Raw genomic sequence first — 16,678 nt, 5'->3', positions numbered from 1 at the left:
ATCATTGCGCTAGTTGAGTTGTCAGGATTTATTCCTTCCGACGCCTTCCAGCCGTCGAAAAACAGCAGCCGGGGGCGTGCGGCGCCGGGGCTGGGGGCTCGGGGGGCTCCTTTTTTTTTTCCCCCCGACTCGATTTTTCCCAGCTGGGAGGCCGGGTACCAAGCGATGGACAGACGGACTCGCTCTCCTCTCCGGGGGTCCCCAACCCTGAGGGCGCAGAGGGGCTGGCTTGGGACCCGTTTGTCCCCATTCTCTGTTGGGTTTTTTTTGGAACTGGGGGGTGTCTCATTTGGGGTGGGGGCCCCCAGGCCTGGCAGCCCCCCAGGGGCCGGGGCGCTGTATTAATAGGCCTGCTGCGTGGTGCTGCTGGTGCTGGGAAGCGGTCTCATGACTCCCTGATAGCTGTATTTATCCAGATAGTATCCAGGCAGCTGCAAACACCGCGGAGTCCTCACATCGGAGATCCCAGCCCGGGGCAGATCTGATTCTTTAGGGTTTGGTTCGAGTTATTGCGGGTGCGTTTGGGGCGAGGGGATGGAGGCCCCGGGACGTGGGAGCCTTTTGGGATGGGTGCAGCCCTTCTCTCCTGCTCGCTCCTGGAGGAAAATCGGACGTGTGTGCGCGCACACGTGTGTGTGGGGGTGTGCGTTTGCACCTCCTGAGCACCCAGGAGCCAGCGTGGGTCCTGGCACTGCGTCCTCACCCACCCGCTGCCCTCGTGCCATGGATGCACCTTGCCACAAGGATGCCCGTGGTTTTGGTCCAGATCTGCTGGTGCAGCCCACGCCATGGCCATGGGGACACCACCGTGTGTCACCTCGCATCCTCACCCCCCTGGGACCCCAGCCCCAGCTCGCCCTGGGTGCCCCAGGAGCTTTCTCTTTCATTTACCCGCCGGTAGACGGCAGCGGCGCGAGGACGGGATTAATCTTTGCTCCCCGGCAGAGCTCAGGCTATTTCTCTGAAATCTCTCGATGAGGAGATAAGGCAAGGCACAGGGCCTGGGCGAGCAGGAGCTGCCAGCCCCTGGGTGAACACCGGGGCGAGGGGACCAGCCCCACTTTTGCGCCAGCCCCAGGGGATTGATTGTCCCCGAGCGGCACCGCTGTCCCCTTGCCATGGGGACCCCGTGCTGTGCCCAGCAGGTGCCCCTATTGGGACCAAAACCCCCAGGTGGTATTTTTTTTTTTCCCTTTCTTCCTTCCTTTTTGCTGCTTTTCCTTTTCGAAGCCAGCAGCCCCTTCCCTGCCCGACGTGGTTAATCATCTCGCAGATGAGAATTCCTGCGATAACGGCGGGGCCGCCCGCGGGGTACCGCCTCGCCGGGAACCGATGGCGAGATTAGATAACGGGGTCGCTTCTCTTACCCCGCGGGGTGCTGACACCGAGCGCCGGTGGCGAGGGCAGCGCGGGGCACCCGGACTTTGCTCCCTGGGGCCGCCGGGCTCCACGCACCGGTCACCTCCAGCGTCCCCATGGGGTGGCACCCCCTGGGCCCTGGCACGTCCCGGGTCCCTGCTGCGATGCTTTGAGGACAGGGCGATTCGGTTGAATTTGGGGCAGTCGGGGCTGGTTTCACGCGTGGACGAGGCCACCTGTGGGTGGCTGTCCCCATTTGGGGACGCTGCATGTGTGCTCAGCTTGGGTGGCATCCCCAAGGCCACCCGTTTTCCCCTTTTTTTTCCGTTATTTCCCCTGTGCCCTGCGTGTTTATTTGGGGAAGACCTTTTTTTTCCTCCTCGCTCCGGGTGTTGCTGTCCTTTGGCGAGGAGCACGGGGACAGGAACCCAGCTGGGCACCCCGGTGTCACCCCGTGTCCCAACAAATTGGGGCACAGCCATTCCCAGCAGCATCCCAAATCGTGCACAGGGTGCGGGCACAAACCCATCCGGAGACCCTCAGCCACCAGCACCGGGCTCAGCACCACCGGGAGCCCCGCTTTGGCCCAGCCCCGTGCTGCATTTTTGGGGGGACGGGGGCGGATGCGCCCCGCTGCGGCGTGCATCCCGGTGGCGGGGCCGGCTCTATTTTTGTCCCCCCGTCTGGAACGGTTTTCTCTTTATCAGCGCCTGTGTGTTTTCTCTGCTGGGGATTGATACACAGAAGATGAAGTGCTCTGACATGGGAAGTGTCAGGCGAACGCGCTTATCTCGGAGACGTGGTCTCCTGACCCAAACGCCGCTGATTAGCACTGAGACGGGGGGAGGGGGGCATTAGGGGGGTGCAGTGGGGGTGGGGGGGGGTGGCAGTTGGGCTCGGGCAGGGACCCGTTCCCCAGGGACAGCCAGGCAAAAGCCAGAGGTGAGCTGAATCCATGCGGAACCCATGGGGAGCACCGGAGGGGGGCCGAGGCAGCCCGGGGGTGCTGTCCCGGGGCTGGGCTGGTGATGGAGGCACCTCGAGGGACCCCCGAGCCCACACCAGTGGTTTTGGGAGCCAGCAAGAGCCGGCTGCTGGCAATAACTGGGTGCTGGAAGTGCGAATTGGTGGACAGCAAGGTGCCAGGGAGGAACAGCCCCCGTGGGGTCGTGGAGAGGGATGTACCCATCAGCATGCCTCAGCTTTTGGGACCTTCGGCAACTTTGTGGACCTTTTCTCCCATCCAACCCTGCTAGATCATGTTTTTTTCCCCAAGGGGCATCAGCTGCACCCCTGGGATGTGCTCGGAGCCAGGGCAGCACAGAGCTTCCTCGCCCACCCCCCAGATGGAGGGGACTCGAGGTGACACCGCGGGGCTGGGCGCTCGCAGGCACCTCCGCCCCGCGCTCAGCACCCAGCGCTGCCGGTGGCTCACCTGAAATAACCCCGGCGCAGAGAGGATCCAGATGTCAGCCCGGCTAATAAACGCATCAGATTCCAATCTCTGCAGCCATGGGATCGTTTTATCCTCCCCGTGTTCCCAGCCCTGAAAGCAATTTGCCTCCAAACGAGCGCAGCCTCCTCCCCGCCCACGGGACCCGTGCGGTGCAGCGGTGCCCTCGGAGGACGTGGCCGAGCGCACGAGCTGGGCACCAGTGTCCCTGGGGACACATGGCTGGCTTTTAGGGGACCCCAGAGCGGCCCTGGGAGCCCCGCAGTGCTGGTGGCACCCGTGGGTGGCTCGCTGTGCTTGGGGAGCATCCGTTGTCCTGGGGTCCCGCGGCGCTGCGTGGCGAGGTGCAGCCAGCGCGCGCCCATCCGCGTATTGGTTACCTGCCATCTTATCTGCGCTCCGAAAGACAAAGGCACAGTTAAAACATTTTAGAGCAGCCTTCATAGTGTATTAACGTGTTATCTAACCCATTAAACCCGAGCCTTATCAGATCATCAAAGCCATTAAGCCCTGAAGCTGCTGCGACTTTGGGTGCGGGGATGGGAAGCGCTCCTTCCGCTCCGCCACGGCACCGAGCCCGGACCCCTGGCGCAGGCATGCGGGGCCCGAGTGGTGCCCTCGGGGCTCTCCCAGCTTTGGGGCTGTGGTTTTGGCCAGTTGGGCACTCCAGCCCTGCTTTGGTTTTCCCCAAAACCTGCCTGAAAGGAACCTTCCTGTTCTTAACGCCCCCCGGGCACCATTTGGGAAGGGGATTGGGATCGGGATGGGGTCGGGGCTGCCCTCGGTGCCGGGGCCTGGCTGATGTGGGGTTTCTCTCCGCAGATGAGCTGGAGCTGGCGGTGCAGGATGGGGAGCAGCGGGTGCGAGCCCGACGGAGCCTCCCCGAGGGCTTCTCCTGGGGTCCCTTCCAGGGCAGCATCCACAGCGAGCCGGCATCGCCAGGGCACGGCGAGACGGTAAGGGGCAGTGATGGGGAAGGGGGAAACCCACAGCAGTGAGCGCTTTGGGGAGAGGAATCTTTGGGGAGGGATTTTCCCTGCACCTGCGCTGGGATCCCTGACCCCATGGGCATCACCCGGCTGCTTTTGGGAACCCGGCGTGCTCCCCTCGCCCTCCCACATCCCCTTTGCACCACGGCTGTTGAAACACAGTGCAGGGGAGATGGGGCTTGGGGGGGTGATTTGGGGCTCCCAGGGGAGCCCGGTGGCCACGGGGACAAGCGGAGAGAGGTGGCAAGGAGCGGGGTGGCACCCTTTGGGATTTCAGGTTTGGTGCCTGGCAGTTTGGTGTCACACTGGAGCCAGGCTGCTGGTCACTGCTGCCTGCTCCGAGGGAGAACATCAGTGCGAGTGTGTGAGGGTGTGTGTGGGTGTGCACGGGTGTGCTGTAGGCTCTGGGGCCCCTCACGGCCACATCCTTCCCCTCTGCCCCCTTCCCGGAGCCGTGCGAGGGCAGCTCCAGTGCAGGGTCCTCGCAGGCGGGGCTCTCATCTTGGCTCCATCCCCACCTCCTCCTCCTCCTCGCTCCCTCACTCTTTTTTCTCTCTCTCTATATATATTTTTTTTTATTTTTTTTTTTTAGCTCAGGCCCGTTTATCTTTGCCGAATTAAATCCTTGATTAACCCTTATCTGCCCAGTTTGGCTCCCTATCTCCCGGTTGGCGCCGTGTGTCCAGACACCCGGTACAGGATGATTGATTTCTTAAAGATATGCGCGGCTTTTCTCTGATACTTCATTTATTGTCTAAATATTTTTGCTCCCATTTCAGCAGCTCCCTTATCGAGCCGGGCTGATGATTCCCAGCCCTGCTTTCCTCCACCGCTCGCCTCCCTCCCTATCTCTGCTTGGGGGAAGCGAGGAAGGGATCGCAGCCCCGTCCCTGATAGGGGCTGTCGCCCTTGGGTCCCTTCGCCTTTGTTGCTGGTGGCAGGAGCAGGGGGGGGACATGAAGGGGGTGTCCCCAAATGCCAGCTCGCGCATGGAGATTTAGTGGGGACTTGGGGACATCGGGTGGCTCCTGGGCATCTTTGGGATCGGGGTGAAGGTGACGGAGGAGCAGGATGCCTGCAGGTCCCACGGGGCTCCCCAAAATGCCCTCGCTCAGGAGGGTGCCCAACCCCTCTGGCAGTGCCAACTGTACGGGGGCAGCGCTCGGTGCCTGTCCCACGTCCCCCGAGCCCACCTGGCCCTACGGAGCAGGGGGGATGGCTCAAGGCTGGGGGGGTGATGGTGGGCAGCGTGGGGCTGCCCCGATAACACCGGCCCGGGCGGATGCGGCACAGATAGGGTTTCCGATGGTTATCGGGGCCGGTTCAGCGCGGAGACACTGACCTCTTTGTTCGAGGGAAAACAAGGGAGGTTTCTCAGCGCGGGCTGGGGGCCGTGGCCGGGACGGGCAGCCCACCCTGCATCCACAGAGGGGAGACGGGGAGACTGGGAGCACCCTGGGGTGCTGCGGGGCTCCGTGGGGAGCAGCACCTGCGCGGGGGCACCGCGGCTCCTCCGCGCACGGAGCAAATCTGCAAAGCAACAGCTGAAAACTCACGGGGGGGGGGCCTTATGCCGTGCCCCCCCTGCTCTCCAGAGCCGCTTTCTGCAGCATCAGCAGCTGCGGGCGGGCGCTGCGTGTGCACCAGCGCGGCGTGCACGCGCGCGTGCCAGCCCCTGTGTGTGTGTGTGTGCGCGCGCGCGCGTGCGCTTTTATCACGCTGCGAGCGCTCGGCTCCTCGCAGCGATAAGGCCCGAACCGGCTGAGACTGTCAGTCTGAGTTGGAGGGTTTAGAAATATTGGGACGAATAATTAGATTTCATATCGTTACCGCGGCAGCCATCGGAGGATCAGGCAGATTAATTTCCAACCACCACCCTCACCACCCCCCCCGCCCGCCCCTTCCTCGCGCATTAATATTCATTAGAGATGCAGGAAGGCAAAGCCGGGCGCAGCGCTGGCATGGGCAGAGCTGCCGTGCCCCCAGCCCTGCTGTCCCCACGCTGTCCCCACGCTGTCCCCACGCTCACCCACGTCTCTCCCTGCCCGCAGCAGAGCCCACCCGTGACGCTGGTGCTGGGGGACGAGAGCTGCTGGCTGTCCCGCCTGCCCCTCGTGCCCGGAGAGCCCGACGCCAACGCTGTCATCTTCAGGAAGGGTGGGTACCTGCTGGGGGGGCACAGCCAGGGGTGCTGCAAGGAGAGGTGGTGCAAGATGCAGCGCGATACGCAGTGCAGGTGTTACTGCCAGCAGTGGTGCATGCACCTTGCAAGCCTCAGCGCAAGCATTACTGGCAGCGGTGGTGCAGAGCAGTGTGAGTGTTGGTGCAAAATCACTGCCAGCAGTGCTGCAAGTCAGTGCGAGCAATACTGCAGGCAGTTGAGCACCTCGGTGCAAGTAATACTGCAGGCTCTTGTGCGAGATTTAGTGCAGGGATTAACGCAAGCATTGGTGCAAGACCCGGTGCAAGCGTAGTACAAGCGTTGGTGCAAGATTCAGTGCAATGCTCGGTGCAAGCAGTACTGCAAGCAGTGGGGCAAGACTCACTGCACACATTACTGCCAGCATTGGTGCAGTCAGTGCAAGTATTGGTGCACTGCTCTGTGTGAGCAGTTGTGCAAGCACAGCTGCAGGACTCGATGCAAGCATTGATGCAAGATTCAGTGCAAGCAGTGGTGCAAGACTCAATGCACGCATTGCTGCAAGCATTGATGCAGTCGGTGCAGGTATTGGTGCACTATCCAGTGCGAGCAGTTGTGCAAGCATTGCTGCAAGACACAGTGCAAGTATTGGTGCAGTCAGTGCAAGAATTGGTGCACTAGTAAGTCCGAGCAGTTGTGCAAGCATGGCTGCAGGACTCAGTGCAAGCACTGGTGCAAGATTCAGTGCAATACTCGGTGCAAGCAGTACTGCAAGCATTGGTACAAGACTCGATGCATGCACTACTGCAAACATTGGTGCAGCCAGTGCAGGAATTGGTGCACTATTCAGTGCGAGCAGTTGTGCAAGCACGGCTGCAAGGCTCAGTGCCAGCACTGGTGCACGGTTCCGTGCAATACTCGCTCGGTGCCAGCAGTACTGCGGGTGTTGGTGCAGGACTGAGCACGAGCAGCCTTGGCAGCACCAGGGCTGTGCCAGGCAGCGCGGCTCAGGCGCAGGCTGACACCGCCACCTCCAGGCGAGCCGGGGCTTAGCCACGGCTGGGGGAACGCAGCCAGAGCTGCTGATGGGGACACCACGATCCGGGGGTGGGGGTCCCGCTAACTGCTCGCCTTTTCTCCCCCCAACACCCAGATGAAGCCGTGTGGTGCAGGACCATGCGCACCGTGCGGGAGGCCGAGCCCGTGTGCGCCTTCGTGGTGGCCGAGCCGCCGGCCATCCCCAACCAGGCGCTGAAAACCGAGCCTGGAGACTCACCCTACCCGGCCCCGCTGCACTCCGACATCCAGCTGCTGCCCCAGCAGGCCGGCATGGCAGCCATCCTGGCCACCGCCGTGGTCAACAGTGAGTCCCCGGGGCTGGGGGGCACGGCGGGGGCTCGGGGCGACGCTGGCCGAGGGGTCCCCGGCCGCCCAGCGGGGCGCAGCGTCCCCGCGCTCGCCCCATCCCCTCCCGCCCGTCCCTTCCCTCCGCAGAGGATGTCTTCCCGTGCAAGGACTGCGGGATCTGGTACCGGAGCGAGCGCAACCTTCAAGCCCACCTGATGTATTACTGCGCCAGCCGGCAGAGCTCGGGCTCGCCCGCCGTGGACGAGAAGCCCAAGGAGACGTACCCCAACGAGCGCGTCTGCCCCTTCCCGCAGTGCAAGAAGAGCTGCCCCAGCGCCAGCTCCCTGGAAATCCACATGCGGAGCCACAGCGGTGCGGCACGGCACGGGGACGCCGAGGGGCGGGGAGGTTGCGCGGTCACCAGTTAGAGGAGGGTCCCCCCCCAGTTTGGGGCACTGGTTTGGGGCAGTGCCCTGCGGCTGGTGCTCGCTTGCAAAGCGTAAATTTGGAGCGGGGTTGCTGCGTGTTGGCTGGGGCACAGGGGGTGTCCCTGCGGTCCTTGGTGCTGAGCTGTCCGCCCGTCTGTCCCGCAGGGGAGCGGCCGTTTGTCTGCCTGATCTGCCTGTCCGCCTTCACCACCAAAGCCAACTGCGAGCGGCACCTCAAGGTGCACACCGACACCCTCAACGGTGAGTTGGGGCCACCCAACCCCTGCGGGTGCTGGGGACGGCGGCACCGGGGGATGGCGGCGATGGGGACGGGGTCCCCACGTCCCCTCCATGCCCCTGCATCCCTCGCAGGCGTGTGCCACAGCTGCGGCTTCATCTCCACCACGCGGGACATCCTCTACAGCCACCTGGTCACCAACCACATGATTTGCCAGCCGGGCTCCAAGGGAGAGGTGTACTCGCCAGCACCGGCGCTGCCCAACGCCAAACCCCTCGCCCCCGGTGAGTATGGGATGGGGACGTGTGCCAGCACCCCCACCGAGGGCTGAGTCGCCATGGGGTGGGATGCTCGGAGCCCCCCACCAGCTCCTTTAACACCTTTTTCCCCCCCTTGGCAGGGCTGAGCCAGCCGAACAACCCGCCTGTGCTGAAGTGCAGCCTGCCAGCCTTCCTGCCCGAGGGGCTGCCGGCCCTGCCGCAGCACGTGGTGCTGCACGGCCCCCTGCCCGCCGTCCTGCCCGGCCCCGAAGCCCCCCCGCAGCCCGCATCGCCCCCCGACGCCGCAACGGGGCCCCCGGCCTCCGAGGCGCAGAACGGCGAGGCCAAAGCCCCCGCCGGTGAAGGGCCGTCCTCATCCTCCTCATCATCCTCATCCTCCTCTTCCTCCGGCGAGCCCGTCCGCGTCAAGGAGGAGCCCGCCGACAGCCCGCTGAGCGAGGCGGAGGCGCCGAAAAGCGGGGAGGGGGCCGGCAGCCCCGGCTCGGAGCCAGAAGCCGGCTCCCGAGCCTCGTCCCCCCGCAGCCTCCCCGCGGGGAAGGTGAAGTCGGAGCTGGCCAGCCCCACGCCGGGCTCCAGCCCCGTGCCCAGCGAGCCGGGAGCGGGCACGGCGGGCGGCACCGTCTTCCTGCCCCAGTACCTCTTCGGCCACGAGGCGGCCGCCGCCGTGGTGCCGCAGGCGTCGGAGATCCTGGCGAAGATGTCGGAGCTGGTGCACAGCCGGCTGAAGCAGGGCCACGGCGCCGTGCCGCCCGCCCTCTTCACCGGCACGCCGGTGCCCAAAGGGGCCACCTGCTTCGAGTGCGAGATCACCTTCAACAACATCAACAACTACTACGTGCACAAGCGCCTCTACTGCTCCAGCCGCCACCTGGCCGAGGACAGCCCCCCCGGTGTGCGCAAGCTCAAAGCCCCCCCCGGGGCACCCAAGGGGCCCGCGGCACCCCCAGGGACGCTGCTGGCCCCAGCGTCGGGCGAGGGGCAGGGGACGCCCGCTGGGGATGGAGACGGGGGCCGCGCCGCCACGCCGCCACCGCCACCTCCAGCAGCCCCCCCGGAGGAGGGCAAAGCGGGGTCCCCCGAGGCGGAGGCGGCGTCGGGGCGGTGCAGCGAGGACAGCCAGAGCCCCGGCAGCACGGGGGGGGACGAGGGGGACGAGGACCCCAGCAAGACGCTGTGCGAGGCGTGCAACATCCGCTTCAGCCGCCACGAGACCTACGTGGTGCACAAGCGCTTCTACTGCGCCTCGCGCCACGACCCGCCGCTGCGCCGCCCCGGCCTCACCAAGGTCCCCTTCCTGCCCCAACCCCCCCGCACCCGCAAACGCCGCAAGCTCTACGAGATCCACGGGGCCGAGCCGGCCCCTCCGGCGGCTCCCGACCCTAAAACCCCGGGGGCTGCTGCCCCGTCGCCCAGCTCCAGCCCCGACGCCGACGGCCCCATCGACCTGAGCAAGAAGCCGCGGCGGCGAGGCGAGCCCCCGGCGGCGCCCCCGCTGCTGCCGCTGGCCGACTACCACGAGTGCACGGCTTGCCGCATCAGCTTCAACAGCCTCGACAGCTACCTGGCCCACAAGAAATACTCGTGCCCGGCCACCCCGCTGCAGCCCGGCACCCTGGAGCACCTGCAGAAGATCAAGGGCGCCGTGCCCGCCGTGCTCAAGGGTGGCCGCAGCCCCGACGACGGCGCCGCCGGCGATGGGGAGAAGGTGGCACCGACAACAGGGAGCCCCGGGGGTGCCCCCAAGGCGCTGGCTCTGCCGCCCGCCTACCCCGGGGCGTCGGGGGGGGACTCGCTGCAGCGGTACCCCAAAGGTGCCAAGGTGCCCCTCTCCGTCTGCCCCTACTGCCCGCTCAACGGGGCCGTCAAGGGAGACCTCATCGAGCACTTCCGTAACGCCCACGGGCTCTTCGTGGCCAAACCCCTGCCCGCCGGCCACGGGCTCCCCGAAACCCCGACGCCCGGGGGCGGCAGGACGCCCGAGCCCCCCGCCGCTTCTCCCCCTCGCCCCCCGCTCGCCCCTCGCCTCCGCCGGGACAGCTTCAACGGCAAGGAGGCGCGGGACCCCCCCGCCAACGGCAGCCCCCGGCCCCCCGCTTCACCCCGGCCCCCCGCTTCGCCCGCCGCCCCCGAGGCGCTGCGGGAGGGCCCCCCGCCCCGCCAGCCCCCCACGCCCCCCGCCTACACGGACAGGGGGGTGCAGACCCCCCCGGCGAAAGGGGGGGCCGGCCCCGTGCCCAACGGCAACCACAGGTACTGTCGCCTCTGCAACATCAAGTTCAGCAGCCTCTCCACCTTCATCGCGCACAAGAAGTACTACTGCTCGTCCCACGCGGCCGAGCACGTCAAGTAGGGGCGCGTGCCGCCCCCCCCAGCCTTTTTTTTTTTTGGGGGGGGGGTCCTGTGGGATAAAGGAGCGGCCAGGGGGGCGCCCGCCGTGCCGGGGGACCCCGCGGACCGAGGGGTATCCATAGAGGCGCAGTGCCCGGCACCGTGCCCATGGCAGGGGTGGGTGCACAGTGGGGTAAAGGGGGTGTGTGGACCCTTGGAGGGGTGGAGGGTTAAGGGGGGGCCCCACGGAGCCTTGGGTGCCCCCAGACCTCGCCCCATATCCCTCTGATGTGGGGATGAACGGATGGAGGGGTTTGCGCGCATCCAAAGCGCAAGGACCTGAAGACATCGGGGTGTGGGCAGGGGGGGCCGGACCCCCCGGCCCTATAAAGCCCCCTACCTCAGCCCCATCGCCCTCTTCCACCCGGTGCTGCAGGGAAATTGAGGCAAGGGGGGTTGGGGGGGGGGGGCTCTGCCCTGGGCAGACACTACAGGGACAGGAGAGCACTGAAGGCGAGCGCTGTGTGTATACGTGTGTACAGAAATAAATCCCTCTAACACCGCCACGCTGCAGCCTCCCTGCAGGGGGGGAGAAGGGCTGGGGGTCCCGGGGTGCAGCCCCCACCCTTGGAGGGGCAGCTGGTTAATTAGCTGCTTAACGAAGGGGAGGAGCTGCTGTGGGTTCACCGTGCCGGAGCCCTAAAACTGGGCTGGGGGCTCCAGGTGAGTGGTTTTGGGGGCTGGTGCGCTTGGGGTCGGTGGCTGTGGTGGCACCAGCAGGAGGTGGCCACGTCCCTGCTCCCCGAGGGCTGGGGGGACACCGGGCAGCCAGCTTGGGGCCACCCCTGGCCCAGGGGTTGGGGACATGAGCAGCTGAGCCACTATCTGTAATTAAACCCTAATTACACCAAACCACCCCAATGTGCTGTAGCTGAGCGGGGTGGCTCCAGAGCCACCGGGCATCTGGGGTCCCCATGGGGCCAGGAGGCAGCACGGGGCTGCACGAGGCTCCAGCTGCCCCCCCAAGCCCTGTAGGGGAGTTAAAAAGTCCACCTCTCCCCCAAAAAAGGGTGATGCAAGGATCCCTCGTGGCACCCCAGCCTGGGGCAATCCTACAAGAGCAGCTCCCCGGGGGGCTTCTTGCACCAGCATCCCCACCCCACTGCCCTCTTGCACCACCGCCTGGCCCAGCCCTGTGCCAAGCAGGGGGAGCAGCCAAAAAAAAAAAAAACCCAATTCCTATAGCCAGGGAGGGGAAAGGACACGGAGAAGGAAAATTGGAGAAGCACCAAATTTACTTAAATAAATATATTTACAGAGTAACAGCTACCGCAAAAACGTGGCCGCATCCACCCGGCACAGCTCCAGGGGACCCCCCCCCACTGCCCCAGCCCTCACTGCGGGGTCTTTTTGGGGGGCGGCGGCGGCGGGGGGAGGCTGCGGGGCAGGACTCGGGGCAGCGCCGGGCTCCTCTCCTCCTCCTTGGGCTCCTCGGTGGCGTCCAGGAGCTGCTCCATGTAGCAGGAGGTGCCCAGCAGCACGTGGCCGGTGGCTTGCATGGTGAAGAGCACCCAGCGCAGGGCTTCCCTGGGGAAAGGGGGGGGGAGGTGGGTGAGCACCCGCTGGCGTTTTGGGGTCCCTTTTGGGGGTCCCTTTTGGGGTCACTCACTTGACGAGCCGCTTGGCGCCGCGGCAGCGCAGGTCGTAGGACATGCTGTAGGTGCCGTAGAGCGTGGCTTTGACGTTGAGGCAGCCCAGGTCCCGGGGGCTGGTTTTGTAGAGGTCAAAAGTGACGCAGGCCACGTCGATCCGCCGGGGGGGCTTGCGGGAAAGGCTCAGCTGGTAGCCGGGGGTCTACGGGCACAGCAGGGTCGGGAGTCCCCAAAGGGTCCCCCCCCCATATCCAAAGCACCTCGCGGCGCAGCATCGCGCCGGATCCCCACAGATCCCGTTTTGGGGATGAAATTGGGATAATTGGGGTGGGTTCCTAATTATCCACCCCACGGGGCTCACCTTGGGGGCAGCCCACGTCTGCCCCTTGGCCAGCGCCATCAGCACGGCGCCCTCCTCCAGGGTGCGGAAAAACGCCTCCGTCTCCACCGCCGTGCCGTCCTCCTCCAGCACCAGGGCGACGGGGCCGGGGGCCAGCAGGGCGCTCTGAGCCTGTTGGGGTGAGGTTTGGGTTCGGGTTCGGGACAGACAGCCCCTAAATGGACGGACGGACACACGGACGGACGGACGGCTCACCTGGCGCAGCAGCTCGGCGAGGCTCGGGGCCATGATGCCCTTGCGCAGGCTGCGGTCCCAGTTGCACACCCGAAAAGGTCGGGGCCGCGGGGCCGGGCTCAGCAGCAGCTGCTGGGTCATCGAGGCGCTGGCGGAGACGCATCTGGGGACGGGGATATGGAGCCATCAAGGGGACCCCGGCACCCTCCAGCACCCCAAATCCCCATAGGGATCAACACGCCATAGCGGGGAGGACCCCGGTGTGCCCGACCCGGGGACGGTGCCACCCCACAACTTACTTGGAGACGGGGGCGGCCAGGCGCAAGCTCAGGGATTTGGCGTAATCCATGGCGGCACCCCGCTGGGTTTGGGGGGAGGAAAAAGGTTTTCAGCTCCGGGTGGTGTTTGGGATCTCCGGCCCCGCACCTTCCCCGCAGGGGTTGCGCCTGCCCTTTGGCCGGGACCAGGCTCGGTGTTCCCGTTCCCGTTCCTGTCCCCGTTCCCGTCCCCGCCAGCACGGCTCTTACGCAAAGCGGCGCGTGGGGCTGAGTCAGCGGCGGGGCAAAGGGGAGACGGAGACACAGCCACAGCCGCGCCCCGACCCCATACAAGGGGGCACCGGGGCTGGGGGCACGGATTTAGGGGCACCCACCCGGCCAGGATAACCCCAGTGCTCCAGGGAGAGGTCGACAGCTAGCCCCATCCCAGTAGCCCCCATCCCGTCCCAGTAGCCCCCATCCCGTCCCAGTAGCCCCCCAGCCCCATCCCCAGTAGCCCCCCAGCCCCATCCCCAGTAGCTCCCCCAGCCCCATCCCCAGTAGCCCCCCCCATCCCAATAGCCCTCAGCCCCATCCCAGTAGCCCCATCCCAGTAGCCCCATCCCAGTAGCCCCATCCCAGTAGCCCCATCCCAGTAGCCCCATCCCAGTAGCCCCATCCCATCCCAGTAGCCCCATCCCATCCCAGTAGCCCCATCCCATCCCAGTAGCCCCATCCCATCCCAGTAGCCCCTCACCTCCACCCCACACTCCCAGCAGTGCCCCCCCAGCCCCACTCACCCTATATAACTGATGGCAACAGTGGGGTGGGACCAGTTTGGGCGGGGTGGGACCAGTTTGGGGGGCGAGACCACATTGTGGGGGGCGGCACCAGCCTGCAGCCCTCGCCCCCTGCCTGGCTGCCCCTCCCCACGCCCCCAGGCACCATCCCAGTGCTCCCAGTAACCCCCACGTGCTCACTGGGGCACCCCCAGGTGCGTGCCCCTTTAAAAGGGGGCGGGGCCAGACGGGGAAGGGGGCGTGGTCAATGTGGGGTGGGCGTGGCCAGGCGGGACGGTGCGAGCCGGGGCGAGAAGTGGGCGTGGCCATGCATGAGTGGGCGTGGTCAGGCGAGTCAGGGGCGTGGTCAATCTAGTCGGGGGCGTGGTCCGGCGATGAGGGGGGCGTGGTTAGAGGATTCGGGGGGCGTGGCCTGGCGGGCCGGGGGCGTGGCCTCTCTCCCGCTCCCCTCCTCCCCTCCCCCTCCTTGCGCGCGGCCCGGCGCGTCTTGATGACGTCACGCCATGGCCGCCCTGCGCCGCCGCGAGTAGAGGCCCCGGCCCCAGCGCGCCGCCGCCGCCGCCGCCCCCCCCCCGCTGCCGCCGCCGCCTCCTTCCCTCAGCTCCCCGGCCCCGGCCCCGCTCCCCCCGGCTCCTCCCGGCTCTGCCCGGCCCCTCCGGCCCGGCCCGGCCCGCCCAGGTCAGCGCCTCCCGCCCTGGCGCCGGTTGCGGCCTAGTGCCGGGGGGGGGGGGGCGGCCTGTGAGGAGAGGGGGAGGGGAGGGGAAAGGGCAGGGAGGGGTGAGGGGGAAGGCCCCGGGTCGGGGGGGGGTGGGCCCGGTTTGGGGGGGACGGTCCTGGTTTGGGAGGGGTGGGCCCGGAGGGGGCTGGGGGGGGTTGGGGTGAGGGGGAGGGGGTGTGGGGGGGGCCCTGAGGGGGTTGGGGGGGGCCTAAAGGGGCTGGGGGGATCCTAAGGGGGTCGAGGGGGCCCTGAGGGGCTTGAGGGGGCCTAAAGGGGCTGGGGGGGGGCCCTGAGGGGGTTGGGGGGAGTCCTAAGGGGGCTGGGGGGGCCCTAAGGGGGTTGGGGGGGGTCTAAAGAGGTTGGGGGGGCCACAGGAGGTGCTGACCGTGTCCGTCTGTCCCTGTCCGTCTGTCTGCCTGTGTCCCCGTGTCTGTCTGTCCGTCCCCCGGCCACAGGCACTGCCGCAGGAGCCTCGGCCCCGGGGCGCAGCGCTCGCAGCCCAGCCTGGCAGGAGCCCCCCCCCAGGTAAGGCATTAGGGTCCCCTCCTGTCCCCCCCCAGTCCCACAAAGGGGGGGGTGCAGCCCCCCGGGGAGGCTTCGTGGTGGGCGCAGGGGAACACAGAGCTGCTGCAGGGGCTCAAATCCCTCCTGCGAGGCGTCCCAGCAGGGCCATCTCCTTCTCCCAGCCCTCCTCTCGCCCCCCCCCAGTAACGTTTTCTCCCTTTGCTGCTGTCAGTAACTCAGCTCTTCAGCAACGGCTGCTGCTTTGGCTGTAGGAACACCTCCAGGGGGTGAATTCTGCCTCCTAAGGTTTGCCCAGATTAAAGGAAAAGGGTCGAGATCTAATCCCACTAGCTGCCTGCAAGGCATCTGATCCAATTTTCCAAGTAGAGCTAGATTTTATGATTATTCCCAAATCCCACAGAAAGCAGGAGCAATTGTACTTGATTTTTATCAAGGTTTTTATCAAGGGACCGAGGCTCCGGTCGCTCACCATTAGCATTTGCTAGCACGGAGCTGCAGGAAGAGCTCCGCGTGCTCCAGCTGTAGGAAAATCAGTTCCACCCCTAAACAAACTCCAGCTGCTTCCAGCTCCCTTTCTCTTCGGGTTCCAGCCCCGAGCCCGCCCGACAAAGCAGAGAGTGGCACCGGTTGGCTTGGCGTTAGCGTTCTGGATCAGAGCTCTCTGTGCTCACCTTTAAACCTCAGCTCGCTGCAGGTGGCTGTCACCGAGCGATCCTCCTAAATTACCAGCAAAAGGCGGCTCGGTTTCTGCACTAAAAACTTTCCTGACGGCCGCCAGGTCGTTGGGGTGTCTTGTGCAGCTTCAAAGTCAAAGTTTCCCCGAGGACATCAGAGGAGGGTGAGTTTCAGTCAGCTAACTAACTCCGTTAGCGACCAGAGGCTCGTTCCAAGCAGAGGCCCAGGTGCTTTGCTGCTGTTCCGTGTGTCTGTTTGATTTTCTGTGACGCTCCTTTCCCAGCTCTCAAGGCATTTTATCTCCTCTTGCTGTTCCATATTTTCACCCGGTGTGGTTTCTGCCCTTCATTTCTATTTTGCTTCTGTTTTTCAGGTCTTTATCCCCAAAACCTTTTTGTGCTGCGTTTCCCTTCTGGCTTGGCCACGCCATTTCCCATTCACTCTCCTCAGCTCACTCATCATTTTTTCCCCCATCCTTGTGGCTAGACTTAGCCCCTGCTCCAGAGCTTTTCTGGCCTGCATTAACCAACGGTTTCGTGCATCTCATTAATGGAAATATTTTGATTTTGCATCAGGCTGCTCCTTCCTTAGCCCCTGCCCAGAGGGATCTGTCCTGTGGCCACCCAGGGAGCTGTGAGGTAGCTCCCAGGGGGCTGTGGAGGTTGGGTTTGAGCTTGGTTCTTGCCATCTGCCTGGCGATTTATAATATTTAAGGACTGAAGCTGATGGATCTGCCAAGATCCAGTTTTCTGTAGTGTACCCAGTGCCTCTGGAAACGCCTGAGCTGTAGGCTCCTGCACCGCGTTCGTTGGGAAAAAGCTTTTTGTGGCTGAACCTCGAAGGGGGAAATGTGCTGAATGAAAGTAACGCTTCCCAGGAGTTTCTGTCATTGGTTTCAGGTCCCGTCTCAGCTG

General features: G+C 65.3%; 3 protein-coding genes across 10 annotated transcripts in view; 2 read left to right on the top strand and 1 right to left on the bottom strand.

The window, feature by feature from the left end:
• Positions 1-10,632, top strand: part of ZFPM1 (zinc finger protein, FOG family member 1) — a 31,563-nt gene extending 20,931 nt beyond the window's left edge. Inside the window, exons 4-10 of one of the 2 annotated variants that reach the window (XM_084294906.1) lie at positions 3,635-3,768; positions 5,856-5,958; positions 7,095-7,304; positions 7,436-7,660; positions 7,882-7,977; positions 8,089-8,238; positions 8,355-10,632. In XM_084294906.1, coding sequence (XP_084151032.1) covers positions 3,635-3,768; positions 5,856-5,958; positions 7,095-7,304; positions 7,436-7,660; positions 7,882-7,977; positions 8,089-8,238; positions 8,355-10,585 — 3,149 coding nt within the window. In that variant the 3' untranslated portion in view covers positions 10,586-10,632. Of the gene's footprint in view, positions 1-3,634; positions 3,769-5,852; positions 5,959-7,094; positions 7,305-7,435; positions 7,661-7,881; positions 7,978-8,088; positions 8,239-8,354 lie in introns of both variants that reach the window. The other variant, XM_084294905.1, reaches the window with a different exon arrangement.
• Positions 10,633-11,840: 1,208 nt separating this feature from the next.
• On the bottom strand, positions 11,841-13,891 carry CIDEC (cell death inducing DFFA like effector c). 2 transcript variants are annotated; one of them, XM_084294641.1, is made up of 6 exons: positions 13,847-13,891; positions 13,089-13,150; positions 12,811-12,952; positions 12,577-12,726; positions 12,233-12,417; positions 11,841-12,150 (listed from the first exon to the last, which is right to left on the bottom strand). In XM_084294641.1, exons 2-6 carry the CDS (start codon positions 13,136-13,138, stop codon positions 11,958-11,960), a joined length of 720 nt encoding a protein of 239 aa, XP_084150767.1. In that variant the 5' UTR covers positions 13,139-13,150; positions 13,847-13,891; the 3' UTR covers positions 11,841-11,957. The 2 variants fall into 2 exon arrangements, with proteins under 2 accessions (XP_084150767.1, XP_084150768.1); XM_084294642.1 differs by lacking the exon at positions 13,847-13,891 and adding an exon at positions 13,804-13,827.
• A 581-nt stretch (positions 13,892-14,472) lies between these two features.
• ZC3H18 (zinc finger CCCH-type containing 18) overlaps positions 14,473-16,678 on the top strand; it is a 42,375-nt gene continuing 40,169 nt past the window's right edge. For all 6 annotated transcript variants that reach the window (XM_084294968.1, XM_084294967.1, XM_084294966.1 and 3 more), the window contains exons 1-2: positions 14,473-14,524; positions 15,020-15,089. The gene's annotated coding sequence lies outside the window, so the exon portion shown is untranslated. The remainder of the gene's footprint in view (positions 14,525-15,019; positions 15,090-16,678) is intronic.

The sequence above is a fragment of the Netta rufina genome (genome assembly GCF_964035555.1).
Source record: "Netta rufina genome assembly, chromosome: 13".
In the NCBI taxonomy this organism is placed as follows: Eukaryota; Metazoa; Chordata; class Aves; order Anseriformes; family Anatidae; genus Netta; species Netta rufina.
The sequence above is the reverse complement of the archived record's forward strand: the minus strand, read 5'-3'. Positions and strand labels throughout refer to the sequence as shown.